General features: G+C 42.7%; 1 protein-coding gene across 14 annotated transcripts in view; it reads left to right on the top strand.

Moving 5' to 3' along the window:
* hspg2 (heparan sulfate proteoglycan 2) overlaps positions 1-15,901 on the top strand; it is a 172,562-nt gene that overhangs the window by 38,253 nt on the left and 118,408 nt on the right. For all 14 annotated transcript variants that reach the window (XM_033628943.2, XM_078169805.1, XM_078169803.1 and 11 more), the window contains exons 2-3: positions 11,592-11,721; positions 12,048-12,107. In XM_033628943.2, coding sequence (XP_033484834.2) covers positions 11,592-11,721; positions 12,048-12,107 — 190 coding nt within the window. The remainder of the gene's footprint in view (positions 1-11,591; positions 11,722-12,047; positions 12,108-15,901) is intronic.

Below are 15,901 nucleotides of genomic sequence, written 5' to 3' on the forward strand. Positions count from 1 at the left end.
GTCGTAGAAGTGCAGTGCAAGATCTTTTAAATTCTTTTTTTAATGATGCAGAACAACCGCCGCTCCAGCCGGCTTGGTCTTGGCAAGGTGCTGGAAACATCAATAGTCCAAACTGGCAGAAAAAGATTTCCGCTCACTTAGATCTAAGCAGTGGTTCACTTTGAAAAGTGGAACACTGCTACCAACATCTTATTTTAAGTAATTTAGTTGGCTCTTCAAAACAGGCACAGCAGAGCAGAAAAGATACTGCCCCTCTGTGTGATTGCCGTTACCTGTTAGATATATTCAGTGCCTTCATCCTTGGTGCCTTCCACTCTGCTGCATCACATTGCAACACCAGCATATATCAAGGAAGGCATCATGCGTGTCAGGAAAGTGCAGGTCCTTCTGCCTTTTTTCAGTGGGAGACCAAGCTTATTGTAAAATGCATGGCATGACTGTCTTGTGGGAGAGAGAATGAATGACCTGGGGGAAGATGGCAAGGCAGGCACTCCAAGCATGTGTTCAAAAATGTGGACTTCACTTTTTACTCCCTGCCCCCCTTCACCTCTCCCTCCTCAAGCCCTCTCTTTCTGAGAAACCCCGACATGTTTGTTGCACCCACGGCGTTCGTCATGGAGCACTTTGAGAAGACAATCCCTGCACGTTGTCAAAGACTGTTTGTCTGTTGAATGAAGAGCCTCCTTGCACTTCCTCCCGGTCCAATCACTTTGGATTAAACCCTGTAGGAACGTCAAAGAGCTGCAGAGAGCAGAAGGGCCTCACTCATCGGGCCCTTTATGCAGCAGGGGCCCCGGCAGAGGTTTAGTGTCAGGAGTGGCAGTTTGTCAGTTCACCCAGCACTCCAAACAAGGGTTAAACACATAGGAAACTCTGTCTCTCACACACAAACATACACAAACATAGACAAAGCCACCCTGTTGTTTAAAACCTTGAGACGTCTATGTCTCCTGTTCCTGCAAGAAGTGTGTGGAGAAGAAACATTTCTCCAGGGCTTATCCTTTCTTCTCTTTCATCACCACACAACAACACGAGGCCAACCACATCACAAAAACACACAATTTATTTTTACACTATCAAGGTGCTGTAATGGATCTGATTTAATGCAACCCTGCAAATCCTCCTGCACCTACTCCACTGATAGCAGCGGGTCGAGTGAAGGGAGTGCCGGGGTTCTGCAGCTCAGTCCTTGTTGGTGCCTGGTGGTGCTCCTTCTTTTCAGCACGCTCTACCTAAAGAGAAAAGAGTATGTGTCAAGCTTTCATCCACTTAATGCTCTCCGCAGTTTACATTCCATTCCTGTTTAACACACGCTGCAGCTTCAAGTCTAAGCAGATATTGTTGAGAGGGAGAGAGTGAAAGAGATCGGAGGGAGGTTAGGGAGGGACGGAGGGTCAAGAAGGTTGGGAATTCATCTGAGGAAGGATTTCTGTGAGTGCCAGCACAAGGCTCGGTTGAAAGGTCACAACTTGGTGTTTGAATCGATTGTGAGCCTTTTTCAGCTTTCACATTTCTGTGTTTTGCCATCACACGCAGATACATTGTGAGAGCTCAGGGGATGATTGAAATGCTAAACCTTCACTGATGCTATCTGGAAACAGCATTACATACAAGAATTTAAATGCAACACTTGAGTGTGAGTTGAAAATCTAAGACTTTTTTCATGCACTCAATAGGTATATTTCTCTCAAATTTTGTTCACAAATGTTTGAAAATCCATCTTAGTGAGCACTTCTTCTTTTCCAGCATAATCCATCCACCTGTCAGGTGTGACATATCAAGATGCTGAATGAACAGCATTATTACTGCACAGGTGTTTCTTGGAATAGTCACAATGAGAGGCCATTTTAAAATGTGCAGTTTTATCACTCAGCACAGTGCCATGGATGTTGCATGTTTTGAGGGAGTGCGCCATTAGCATGCTGAGTGAAGGAATGTCCACTTGAGCTGTTGCCCGTGAACGTAAAGTCAGGGTAAAATAAATGCTGGGCTCTCGAAAACACTTGTTGGAAACGTGAAAAGACTTGGACTTGGATTACTGAGTTAAACCGTCCAGGATTTGTTGGGCAGAGCTAAACACCTGCTCAATGATGCAATAGAGCAATCCTTAAAAGAGGCCCCACCCCTACACTATATTAGAACTAACTGTTAAGTTTTGTCGTTGTTTCACAAAATAACAAAAAATTATGATTCCATTGCAGACTGAGAAGAAGTAGGTTGGTTTCTCGGGCAGGTCAGTGTCGCCTGGCTCCAAATTTGATTCTGGCTCTGGTGGCTCAAACATGTTTGTCCAATTAAGCTGCATCCATTGTGGTGCTACAATTGAAAGAGGCTGCAGCTTTCCCACAAGTAGGTGTGGCCTCAGGGGATTTAGCGGACACGCCCTCAGTGTATCAGAGCAGAGAATACTGCTTATTTTTTCATGATTTTAAAATGTAGTTTTATATACTGTGCAACTTTTTTTAATCATTCAAATTTGGCTGGGCGCTTCATAACACATTTTTCTGTGGTGTGACAAACTTATTACGCATATTACTCTGATTTTAATGAGAGATTAAGATTTCTCCTGTGTCGTTTCCCTGGATTTGGCAGTACATCCAACCAGCTTCACAACCACACAAGTCAGTTATGATGATAAACTCCTGTCAAGTCAAGACCTGGTGAGGGTGATGAACATGCAGATGAGCTTCCCTGAGCCAGTTGCTGTCGGTTTATGCACAAAGTCTTTGGTTGTGCGAACCAGTTGTTGGATCAGCTGTTTAGGTGGCTGGTCTCAGATGATCTTGCAGGTGAAGACACTGCATGTGGAGGTCCTTAATCGGTGTGGTTACACGTAGTCTGTGAAGCCGGTTGGATGCACTACCAAATTCAAAGAATCAACATTGAGATGGCTTTTGGTTGTGAAATGAACATTCAGTTGGTGGGCAGCAGCTCTGGTGGACATTCCTGCAGCCTGCTAATGGCCCACTCCCTTTAAAATCTGGGACATCTGTGGCACAGTGTCGTTTGATCAAACTGCACATTTTTAGAGTGGCCTTTTATTGTTGCCATCCCAAGAAACACCTGTGCAGTAATGATGCTGTTTATTCAGCATCTTGATATGCCACACCTGTCTGGTGGATGGATTATCTTGGAAAAGGAGAAGTGCTCACAAACACAGATTTTAACAAATTTGCAACCAAAATTAGAGAGAAATAAATCTATCGAGCGTATAAAACAAGTTTAACATCTTTAACTCAAACCTGTGAGAAATGGGAGCAAATAAAAAAGTGCTGCGTTCGAACTTTTGTTCAGTATATTTCCATTAGAGGACACCACTCCTCCTGTGGGACTCGTGTCGAGTATGAGCAGCTTCTTGTTTTCTGTAACACATTGGTTATGCTTTAAAGATGTTTCTCACAGGCTGTCCTGCAGCTGCATCAGTGGGTTTATTAGCAGAGTGGGCGAATCGAGTTCCATGAAGAATTCTTCTCACACTGCCTTTGACAGGGCTTTGGCTGTCACAGAGATGTAACCAGGATGGGAATGCAGGAGTGTGGGTTTATAATGGTGTGTGCAGGACAGTGTGGGTGTGTGTTTGCATGTGCTACCACATGCCAGTGTGTGTGTGTGTGTTTGTGGACACTTTCATTTCTGTATTTGTAGGTTTGGAGGGTCATTCCAGTGGTTTTAGATGTTTGTCTGTGGATGATGTGTGCTTTAGACTGCTGCTGCTGCATTACAGGAAACTCCAATATTTGGGGCTCTGGTATTTTGAGATTCTCTAACATCTGAGAAAAGTTGGCAGTGGAATAGCAAGAAACTATCAAAGTCACAGTATCCCTTATATCTCTCACAAAGCCAGTGCTTGCTTAGTTCTTGTGTTCTGGGTTTGATTTCATAAAGAAGTTGCTTTGTTATTATCAAAGAATCACAAGAAAAGAATCTTCTACTAACAATTATTGCCTGATATAGCTTATTCCTCAGTGCCAAAGAGCGCCATTGTTGTCAAATAAACGCCTAGATGAGCCATGTTGTTGCACTGGTAGATATAATCCTTCATTCCAGTGTTTGACTCAATCCCACATTGATTCTTCTGCTGCCACAAATTCTCACTAAGGCATCAAATCTGTGCAAAAACAATCCCCAAAAAGTAGTAATCTTCTACTGTTTGAGTAACATTTGCTAAAAACTTCATATGATTTAGCCTAAATTTACTGTTATTAAACTTAGGGGTGCGCGATAATATCTACACACCATTGGTATCGGCCATATTGGCTTTAAAATGAACATACTTTCTTGATTTGCACAATGAATGAATATTACATATAGTGGGGGGGGCATAACTGACACAAAAAAAACCAAAAACCGTTTCAATTATAACTTTTGAACCAGATGAGTTACAAATGCAATCTTGGTGTCTATTTCATGGTTTTTGACCATGTCTGCTGTGTCTTGGCCAAAAAGTTGCACTTGATAACACAGCAAAAACTACAACCAATGGCCAACCAGCGTGTAGGTTCTACGCCTGCGTGAGAAGAAATAACCCTCCACATCAACAGGTAGCGGTAATCTGTATTTGTCATTCATGAAGGGAAACTGGAAGATTGATAGGATGGATTCAAGACCCTAGTTAGCCAGTTAGCAAATTAACGACAAAACCGATGTTGAAATTTGCTAGCGAACAGTAACACAAGCAGTTACGAACCATTTCTGCTAAAGAGCTGAACGGCTAAAAGCAAAATCTTGTCTAATATAACAAGTTTATTTCTTCTCACGCCCTCTTGACTTTAGTCATTTGTTTACTTTCCTCACTTTAGATTAGCTTAGATTAGATTTCTTTATTGTCATTGTACAAACATTCATACAATGAAATTCAGGTGCACTTATATATGAAAATAATGGAGCAGCGGTAGAACGACACCAGAAGCTATTGTGACAGGTTTACCTTCCTAAGCATCCTCACGAATTAAAAATGCTTGACCTACGCCGCGGTGTTTGACGTCCATGAGAGGGGTCTGAAATGCGTTCACTAAAGAAATTTAAAGCTGGTCACCCTCTCCACCCTCTCCCTGTTGATGTGCAGTGGTGAATGGGCATCCTGCCTGTCTCTGAAATCAACTATGAGTTCTTTTGTTTACTTGATATTGAGAGTCAGGTTATTTTCTGTGCACCACTCTGTCAGCCTCATTACCTCTTCCGCCTGGTTGTATCATCTGCAAATTCAACCATGGGTTCCCTTCTCGAGCGCTGAGTTAAACTGCAAGACAGAGTGATTTCTCTCAATGACAGACTTTGCCGTCTCCGACACTGATTCAACACGCTGAATCAGCCAACAAAACCCCGACAAGGGTCGACTAGTGTGGGATACACCTCAAAAACTAAGGCAACAGACGCTCACCGACGACCCAACATTGACCAACTGCCGATCATCAGCTTGGTGTGTCAGAGCCTTGAAGTTTTGAGAGAAAGACTTCATTGGATGTATTGACAATAACACAAATACCAGTATAGCTCCATAGTCTGTCTTAATATGCATTCATAGTGTGAACACCTGGTCTGAAAAATAAGCCTATATGTTGCGCTCAAATGGCCTCCCATAATTTTCTGAATGTTATCTCAACATACAATAATTCCACATTCAACAGGCCCCAGTTAGGAAGTGTTAAAGTACAGCAGCTGTGGTTAATTGAAAGTTGAATGCCACATTAGTTATTACACCATTATCTCCATATCAGTGTTATGATACTAAATATCTCTTAACTTTCTCCCGCCAAGGCAGATAAGAGGATAAATGCATAATGGGAACAGCCATTCTTAGGAACCATTTACGAGACGTTTGACGTTTGTAAAAGCTGTGGAGAATTGAGAGGCTTTGTGTGTCTGTTATCGGATTTTTTCCATTTTAGGAAACAAAGACTCATGCAGATTTGATCGGCTGCTAATGGCCAGTGAGTGTGAAATAAATGGGCTCGCAGTACAAATGTGCATGTTGAGAAAAGGCAGCGTTTGTTTTGGACGAGGAGATGACAGCAGGTCTGCAGCTGCAACACTAAACAACAGCTGATGGGAGAAAGGATCTTGGCTTTACTTTTACATCTACCAGTCTTTTTCCGGAACGTTTTGCTTCTGTCTCATTGCTTATCGATTGTTCACGGACCAAAATGTATTCTTCTGTCAGTCCTGCTAAACAACAGCTGGGCAAACTTTAGGCTCGTAGTCAGGCTTCTGTATGAATCACCTGTCACTCATTAGCCATGGATTCTGTTGCCCTCTCTTTTTAAAGCTGCTACTACTTCATCCTGCAAGGCAAACATTGTTCATTGTGAGCAGAGTAATTCATAAGTAAACAGTGGAATTCCTTTTGGCTGGAATGTGTGTGCTCGTCTGCATGTCACATGTGCATTATGTGTGTGTGCATGTACATGTGTGTGCCGTATTTTTTCAAGCCTCTACCTGGCTGCCACATGTCCCTCTGGAAATTGCAACAAGTTAAAAGAGCGAGGTGATTTTCTGAGGCCGGTGTCCTCTGGGTGGGGCGGAGTTCAAAGAAGTACCGTGCCGGTCAAGACCTTTATCTCGAGGGAGAGATAACTTTAACACTTCAGACGTGTCTCAACTCCTGGACTGAGAGTAAAGGTCACAGCAGCTTTGGGAACTAGAATGCAGTAGGAAAGTGAGAAGGCAAATTCATGTGTGGTTCAGAAAAATGAGGCCAGATTGACATTCTCAAACAAGTGCAGCTCAGCATGTTAGCTTTCAGATCAGGTGCACATATGGGCTCGCCCAGCAAAGGCTGCTCTGTGAGTTTGTGGTGGCTTGTGCCCAGATGGCATCCAGCGTGTCCAGATGACAGCACCGTCCCAAGGGAGTGGGAAGCAGGAGATGATCACACCGATGGTTGGCTGGTCGGCACCACTGAAAAGAATTTGGTTAGTCAGCGGTTTCCTTTTGAAAATGGCCCGGGATTGTTGTTGTAAGGGTGCTCAGTCGGGGGAGAGAGGATTTGGGGGGATAGATCTAGTTATTTATTAGCTGGAGCCATTTAAATGGGAAAACCACCGTGACAGAGTTGGGTGGAAATACGAACTGGCAGGCCATGCCAACTGGAAATGCCAGGGGTGGCATCCTGCCAGGGTCGTATCCAAACTTATAGCAGGAGTCTGGGCAGTCTGGATGCTGAGATGGTGAGAGCAGAAACAATAAACCCACACTGTGCTCCTCTTGGGCTGGCACACTGAACATTATCAAGATGATCAGATATGAGAGTGGCTGGCAGAGCTCTGTGTCTCCTCATTGAGAGTGTGTATGGGTCTATCAGGTGAACTGCAACAGGAGGCAGATCTGTCTTTTTATTTGTGCGACTTTAAGTGGTTTTGTCAAGGATCGCCTTTCTGAGAATGTTGTGATGGAAATGTACACTGATATAATCTTTGTGGTAATAATACTTTAGTACCGTTGCCCACCACTGTGGTCCAGAGTGAAGTATCTCAACAACTAGAGGATGGATTGAAATCAAATTTTGTACAGATATTCATGGTCCCCAGAGGAGGAATCCTAAGGCGGGATTTATACTTGTGCATCAGCTCTACGCGGAGCCTACACCACAAACTACGCACATGGTGTACGCCGTTGTGAGCATTTATACTTGTGTGATGGTGTGTCTGTGTCACTCTGCAGTTACACCTCCAGAACACTAGTTGGCGGTGGAGGTTTCTGAAGTGCTGTAAAGTTTAGATGATTCAAAAGACACATTAAACACACATTAAACATGGCTTAATAGAGACAATTTCAAACACAAGTACACAAATCAGCTTCACTATAACTCGCAGCATTCACAGACAAACGCTTGTCTTTATCTGGACACATTTTCCCCACAAATACAACATGCTAATGTTTTTAGCACAAGCCTATGGCATTTTACATTGTATAAATTAGCCTAGCGGCTAGCGGACTTTTCCTCTCCTCATATGAAGCCAGGGACAACAGCAACACTTAACAAAGGTAATGTTACATAATTCAGGTCCATTATTCCATAACCATTCCCTCTACAATCGCAGCTCATACCACCATCGCAATATCACACAAAAAAATATCATATTTCGACTAATTTGAGGTTACATTTACATATAAATATCCTTTGCCCTAACATTTACTTTCTTCACTGAGACAGACAAACATGAAAAGAATCTGTCGATCAAAGTTAAGTAAAAGTGATGGAGATGAGAGAGGAAGAGCTGTACCCAGGTTAGGGTTAGGATTAGCATTAGCATTAGCTCATGTCCCTGTGCTGTTCACCACACATAGAAACTGACCTGATCCAATACACACAATGTTGTTGGTGCTTACAGTGGAATTTATAGGCTCAATTTAACAACAACACAAACACCAAGCATAATTATAGTGTAAGTATATAAATATACTGCACATTTTGCTCAGTTTGTATACTGTATTAGACACATTTCTACAGTTCAAATACAAAATGATCCAATCTCAAACACATACAGTACCAGTCAAAAGTTTGGACACACTTTCCCATTCAAGTAGATGGGAAAGTGTGTAGATGAAATAAAGAAGGTGCATTTAATGTTACTAAGTTGTGGGAGTCACAGAGAAAGGGTGAGAGAGGACAGAGTCGAGGACAGAGAGAGAAATGTACAGAAAGAATGTGAAGTTGAAGGCAGGGAGACCAAAGGATATGAGACAGAAGGAGCAGAGAGACAGAAAAGAAAGCTGAACTCACTCAGTGCAACATTCAACCTGATTCTTAAAGCTGTTGTTATCCAATTTTTGTCCTCCAAAAGTCTTAAAATGCTCACACAAACAATTTTCTAGCGAGCTCAGTTTTTTGGACTTCTGTATTTGTAAAACTCTGCCAAGAGTGCATGAACAAAACTGTTTGAAACTGTCTGATCAAAAGTTATCAGGGATTGATTTCCAGCCCTGACGCTGTGTGTGCTCGGAGTTGAATGAAACTTTACTCTACTGTGTCCCGGGGTCAGCCGCTGCATTCTCAGTCCCATCCTTCAGTTGCACTCCTGCTATTGTTCCTTTCATACAACACGCTTGATAATGTTATGATGATCACAGATTTCGAAGCGACTTGTCCTCTGAGGTGCTGCGCTTATTTGAGGTGTTTGTTCAGCTCCTGGAGGTGACCTCATGTTTCCGTGATAGACTCCTTCCTAATTCCAGAGCCTGTTTTTTTTTTTTTTTTTTTTTTTTTTAAACCCCGGGGCGATGGAGTTTAAAGCATACTTTAACAGATTTATGTCATCCACTCATTCTGATCTCACCCTCAGCTGCTTTCCCTGGCGTTCAAAGTTGTGTGTGTGTGTGTGCATATGTGATTGTTTGCCAGTACATGTGTGTGTATCCATATGTGGGTCATTTCAGTCAGCTGTGGATATCTGGAGCCAGCTTCCACCATTAAGATTAGAAATGTGTACAACAGCAAACTGTGATGATTGCTTTGGACGTTTGTGCTGTGAAAAAAATTAAAGGGGGACTACGCCCATTTTCAGAATGAATACATTTTATTTGTACAGTCTAAGACAGTGGTTCCCAACTGGTCCGGCCACGGGTCCATATTTCTACTCATTAGTTCAAGGTCTACACAGTTTAATACATTCAGCGTCATACTTGGGTTTGGCAATGTCATAAAGCTAGTTTGCAGTCTGTTAGTCACTCACTCTACAGCAGGAAACAGCACTTCAAATTAAAAGCTCTGTGCTGGAAACTCACTGTACTTAAAAATAAAGTTGTTTTTTACAAACTTGACAATTTTGCAAGTCACTTGCGGTCCAATCAGAATTCACTTTTGGACCGTGACCCACCAGTTGGGAACCACTGGTCTAAGACCGTCCAAAAATATAAGTGGACATGAACAGCTCTCACAAATCCGAAAGCTAGAGTGCTAAAACCAACATTTGTGACATCACCGAGTATAAAGTCTGGAGCTGCTCCATACACAATGTATTGGGAAAGATGTAGGGGGAAGTCAACCAAAGAAAATATTGCTCAACTGAAATCCAACCTACTCTTCAACCAATCAAAAATCTGCACGAATTTAGGTTAACTAAATCAGCCACGGTACACAGAGCACACTCTACCTGTTAGCTTTGTGTGTCTACCAAGGCATTACAGGGCTCGACATAATGCTTGCCTGAGGAAGGTAAACTCTGTGCTTGGGAAGTCTAATGCCTCATGCTGTTGTCCAATTGGGCCAATGAAAAATAAATGTGACGTGTAGTATAACGTTATCTGAAAATAAACTGTCCCACACATTCATTTATTTGTAGCAGGCTGCACAATTAAAACATCTGCCACCACTTCTCGATTTTCTGATTTTGGACTGTTCATTAGGCGGACTGTTGAAACAAGGGATACATGACAATATTGGCACATTGGTCATCGATATCGCCTAATATTGGCTTTAAAATGAAATATTAGAATTGGCCAACATGCTTTTCTTATTTTGCACAATGAACAAATATCACTTACACTGAAAAGTATTGTATTTTGTGTCTCCATCTGCTGGTGGGCCGTCACGATAAGAGTATGCATGCATAATATGATGTTAATTCCACTACAGAAGAGACTTGATGATCACTAAAATTAGGTGGGAAAAAAGTCAATATATTGATGTTGGTTATCTTTCAATTGAGCTGTTAATTTCAGCATATTGGATATCGGCAAAAAAGTCAATATCGTGCATCCCTAGTGGGAATATATATACTGTTTGTTTATTAATTGCTCTACATGCTTGCAGGACACACAGGAAATACAAAAAAATACCAAACAACTTTGTAAAATAAGTCCTCAATGATAAGTCAGACACTGAATGTCTTTGTCTTTATTCATCTGTTTTTCTATGTTGAAAAATGAGAGTAAAACGCTGCTCTTGTCAGAGTCGCTTTTTAAACCAGATGTCCAGTCATGGTGGAGGAGGGGAGGAATAAAGAGCAACAAACGTGTGCAGACAGATGCTGAACAACAGCCTGAACAAACAGGCATACCAAAGTAAAACCAAAGATTGTCTGACCAGTGAGAATTTGGTCGGATAAGAGCTTATCGACCAACTAACCAAGATGTCAGACCTTAAAAGATACCATACATGACATGGAGAGCACCCAGGGGAATGTTCGGTGTATGTGGGTACATTTTCGGTTTCAGAACTGAGAACATTACAACAGAATAAAGCTCATTTGGGTTCAACAAAAGAAAACAAACATTCTGTGTGGCCACAAAATCAGGCTTTATACTTGATGACATCAGACGTTTGCGACTTGTCTGGTTTCTGGCTTTAGGAGAGAGTAGCTCATATTCACAGATCTTGAATGAACTTTTCTGGGCCATGGGAATAACAAAGAAATTCTTATAACCCTGTATGAGCTCCACTCTTGCTGGTGTCATGAACTTTTATTTGCATGCAAGCTCTTGAGAATGCCTCAAAGAGATAATAAATGGTAAAAGTAAACACATCACAATGCCCCGTTTCCTGTCTCAGCTTTTGTTTTCCCTCCACTCTTACAGGGTCCATGTATAGCACTGGGTGTAACCTTTCTCAGCAGAGACTTCAACCCCTATAAATCTCTGTGTGTTTGCCGCAGGTGACTCAGGCCTCCAAGGTGTGGGGAGAGGTCCCGCTGCCAGAGGACTTGGAGGGCGAGAAAGACGTCCAGGCGTCTCAAAGCTTGCTGGACGATGACGAGGACTTCGCTGCTGATGAAGCTTCAGGAGGTGGGCTTGATAGAGAGACTGGCTCGCCACAAACCACAGCAACAGCTGCCCTTAATTCATGGGAGATGTTTCTCATTATGCATTCCTTAGATTGTTACCCCATCCCCAAACTGAAACCAACAGATTGATGCTCAGAGATACGCAATGAAACACTTGATGATTTCATCCCACACATGAACATGAACCTGCAGGATTCACGCTTATCAGGAGGAATTTAGAGCAGATTTTATGTTCTGCTTGTTACATAAGTGAACTAAGCATTTTTTTCTGGCTTTGAATCTGCACACTGACCATTTACCTATAAACTTCTGTTTCTGCCTCCAAAGATCTGCCCAGTGGAGAGGATGATGGAAGCACACCGTGGCCTCCAGTCTCTGAGAGCACAAGTAAGGGACCAGAAAATCTAGCTGATGTGTGGCAGATTACTCAGCCCTCTAAACCTCCCTCATCTTTAACACTGACTTCAGAGGCTGCATGCAGCGTGTGTGTGTGTGAGTGTGTGTGTTCGTACATGATGTCTGCGTGTGCCTGAATGATGATGCCTTCACATCCTGCTACACCCTCTCCTCCCTCCACCCCAGCTCGCCAGAGTCTGGCCATAACACAGGCTTTCAGCTTTGTCTCTGAGACATAAACATCTCCTCTGCTCTTTTATCTTTTTAACCAGCGGCAGAGGTGACAGCACAATAAGATACATGAAAGCACCGTGAACAATAAAAGCTGCAGCAGAGCACCTCTGTTTTGCCTTTCATTCACTCCCGGGCTTCTTCCAGCCCCCTTATTTTTTATCGACTTGAAAAGTATTTATATGCGGGTACCCCACTATATCACACCGCACAGTAGCTGGGGAAAAAATATTTAAACAGCGTATTAAACTTTGCATGATGCTTCTAACTCTTTAATCACGCTTGTGGTTTGCTGCTGCTGGTTACGTTTCTGGTCTTGATCCATTTTTTATTTTTATTTTTTTTTTACTGCCTTTTTTTTATTGCAAACTACAAAACAACTAAGAGTTACTGTCAGCTGACTTTTTCACCGAATGTGTGCATGCTACATGGCTTTAACCACCAAGGATGCCATATAGGAGTACTTCAAGCACCAGTGATCTTTTCTATACCAGTTATTCACCCTGTGTTGAGCTGTATTCAAGAAGAAAACTTTTATCTTCTCGTATGCCTCCGAAGAGTCCGAGAACACAGGAAATTCTTTAATAACTTAAGTAAAATGGGATCACATTTAACAACAGCAAAACTAAAACAAACAGCTGACTCTCACTGCAAAAATCACCATGTAGGCCGACTGTGCAAACAGCTTATTACGACCCATACTTTGTAGTAATTATTACAGGTGCCGAAGAGGAAGTGACGTGTTGTAGAATAAAAAGCGACACCTCCAAATAATGTTGTATAAATTTAAAAGAAGTCATAATAGGGTGGGAGGGAGGGGTCAAACAAACACAGGACTTTCACCCAGGAGACCGGCGTTCACATCCTGAAGTCACTGTTGACTTCTTTTAATAACCACTTAACGTTGGTAACTTAATTCATTTATTCATTAATTTTCTGTAACCAATTATCCTGCAGGGGGGGCTGGAGCCTATCCCAGCTGACATTGGGCGAGAGGCGGGATACACCCTGGACAGGCCGCCAGACTATCACGGGGCTGACACATAGAGACAGACAACCATTCACACTCACATTCACACCTACGGACAATTTAGAGTCACCAGTTATCCTTCATGTCTTTGGACTGTGGGAGGAAGCTGGAGTACCTGGAGGAAACCCACGCTGACACAGGGAGATCATGCAAACTCTGCCCCGGAGGGCTCCCCAGTGCTTATATAATGCCAAACCGGGATGTTTTTCTGAAACCTAACCAGCAACTGTTTCCTGTTCACACATGTAGCAGACAACAAGAGATTGTCAGTGTCAGAGGCGTTCACACCTACTGGAAATACCCTTTGGTTTAGGCAAGGGCAGAGCGAGTAGGATGTGGACTACACCACAGTCACATAGCCGGTTCGTGATTTGGTCATAAACAACAGAGTCTCTTGCTGTTCCTTGAGTTTGATGATTTCGGCTTCAGCCCCTACCGACAGAAGACATTTTCTTTGCCATCTTTGTGTAAATGGCACTTCTTCTTCTTCAACCTCTGATATTTGTTTACTTCCATTTTTGCACAAGTTGCCCAGCAGAAACGTCATCAACATGCTCACTCGATCGCTGTGAATTCTCAATTACCTGCTCTGCTCACATGTGGGCTCAATCGGACATCACACAGACTTTGTACGAGGGATCTGGCAGGGTGAAGTCCATTAAATGTCCAATCCAATTGATTCAGACATTTGCGTTCTCCTACGCAGCTTCACCAGATAATGTCTGGATAATGTCAGGTTTACAGTGCATGTGTGAAAGAGGCTTTGGATAAACCAGTGCTGATACTCAACTATATCCGGATTTAAGCTGCCGTAGCTGTGGCATAACACTCTGACACACAACTATAAACCCGTCTCATCACTTGCCAACATGTTAAACAGTCTGACTTCCTTTTGGCGCATCCATTTAGACAATGGATTTTCAGAGTTTAGTTTTCTGTGAGCAATTCTGGGAAGTCTCAGCATTCATATTATTAAACCCATCATTTCCCCCCTGCAGGAAGTTCCTTTACCGAAGCTGATAATTGTTAATATCCTGACAGGTCAGATCATTTTCTTATTAAAGATGAAGGCCTGTTAATAGCCGCTCCTCCTTGGTTTGTCCTTGGTGCCAGACGCTGGCACTCGACAGGTTGGTGGAGCTGATTACATCATGGCAGAATAATTGTTTTGGTAGCAGCATTGCAAGCTGACATCATAGCATCATGTGCCTGGCTCACAGAAATAGCACGGCTGTGAGACCTTGCTGAATTTGGGTGGTTAAAGGAGCCAGAGGAGCTTTTAGCACATGTTGACATTAATGTGTGTGGTGTTGACAGCATGTGAGGTTTAAATGAAGCTGAGTAAGTTTTTAGCAGCACAGTGAAGAAGAAAAGATCCAGTTAATATCAACAAAGACTGATTGATTGAGACACAGTTGTAAAAAAAAAAAAAAGTGTGTCTTTCTTGTAAACAGCTTCACAGATCATCTCAGTAGATGAAAGTTTTATTTCAGCCTCCTGCATCAAAGTTGAGGGTGGTTTGAAGTGTGTGTGTCTCCTGGTGGGTGCGTGAACCCTCAGGTCAGTTTGGCACATACGAATGTACAAAAGGAATATGAAAGTCCCAGAATACAAAGGCAGCTTGTTCTTTGTCGACGGCACAAGATGGGAAAATATTTTCTGCTCACATTTTGTGGTGCGACATGCGCCTGCAAACATTCCCCATTACTTTGGTTTACTGCATCTGTTTCCATAAACTTCCCGGCTTTTGTAGCCACTTAAAGGTCAACGTTGCCTTTATGTGGCAATTAAACAGGAGGCTGAGCTTACGCAGTACTTTCTTTAATATATTGTCTTATCTCAAAAGTGGTGAGACATTTGCATTCTGCTCAGTGTGATGATGGTGCTATGATCGGAGGAGGCAGCCTATTTCCATATATAGATCTGAGCACGACAGCAATGGGAAGGAAATTCGGTTTCCTGTGCTGAATGCTGAATACTTTGCTGAGTGTCTCTGTCCTGTTGGCCGTCCAGACCCAAGCCTCTGCCTTCCTTCCCCCTCCACTACTTTAAATTTGGAGATAAAGGTGCCATGGTTGCCCCCATTATGCTCTGTTTCCTGTTGTGCTATTTGCTGATGGTAAAGGAATTCCCATTTCCTACTGTCTCGTGTATTGAAGCTGTGAAAAAACATCTGGAGTTTAAACTGTTGTCAAGATGAAGCTATTTTGAACCTCTTTTGTCCATTGTTGTTCCTTATCCCGTCTAATCACAGTCTAGAATCTTCTGCAGAGATATGAACGTTGCGTCCCATGTCCTCCAAACCTCTTGTCTTGACCTACAGAGTCAGATCCCTGAGGAGATTTCTGGGAGACAAAATACAACTTATCTCATCTGTGAGAGCCTGTCCCTGTTCTTCAGGCTCAGTTACAGATATTCCCATTGCACCAAGGATATTAGCCACTTTGTTTAGTAACCAAAACAACAAAGGTTAACATGTCCACTTGGTAATGGGGATGGTGGTTAGTCGAGGGTCTGCTGGGGT

Source organism: Epinephelus lanceolatus, chromosome 8 (assembly GCF_041903045.1).
Source record: "Epinephelus lanceolatus isolate andai-2023 chromosome 8, ASM4190304v1, whole genome shotgun sequence".
Taxonomy (NCBI): domain Eukaryota; kingdom Metazoa; phylum Chordata; class Actinopteri; order Perciformes; family Serranidae; genus Epinephelus; species Epinephelus lanceolatus.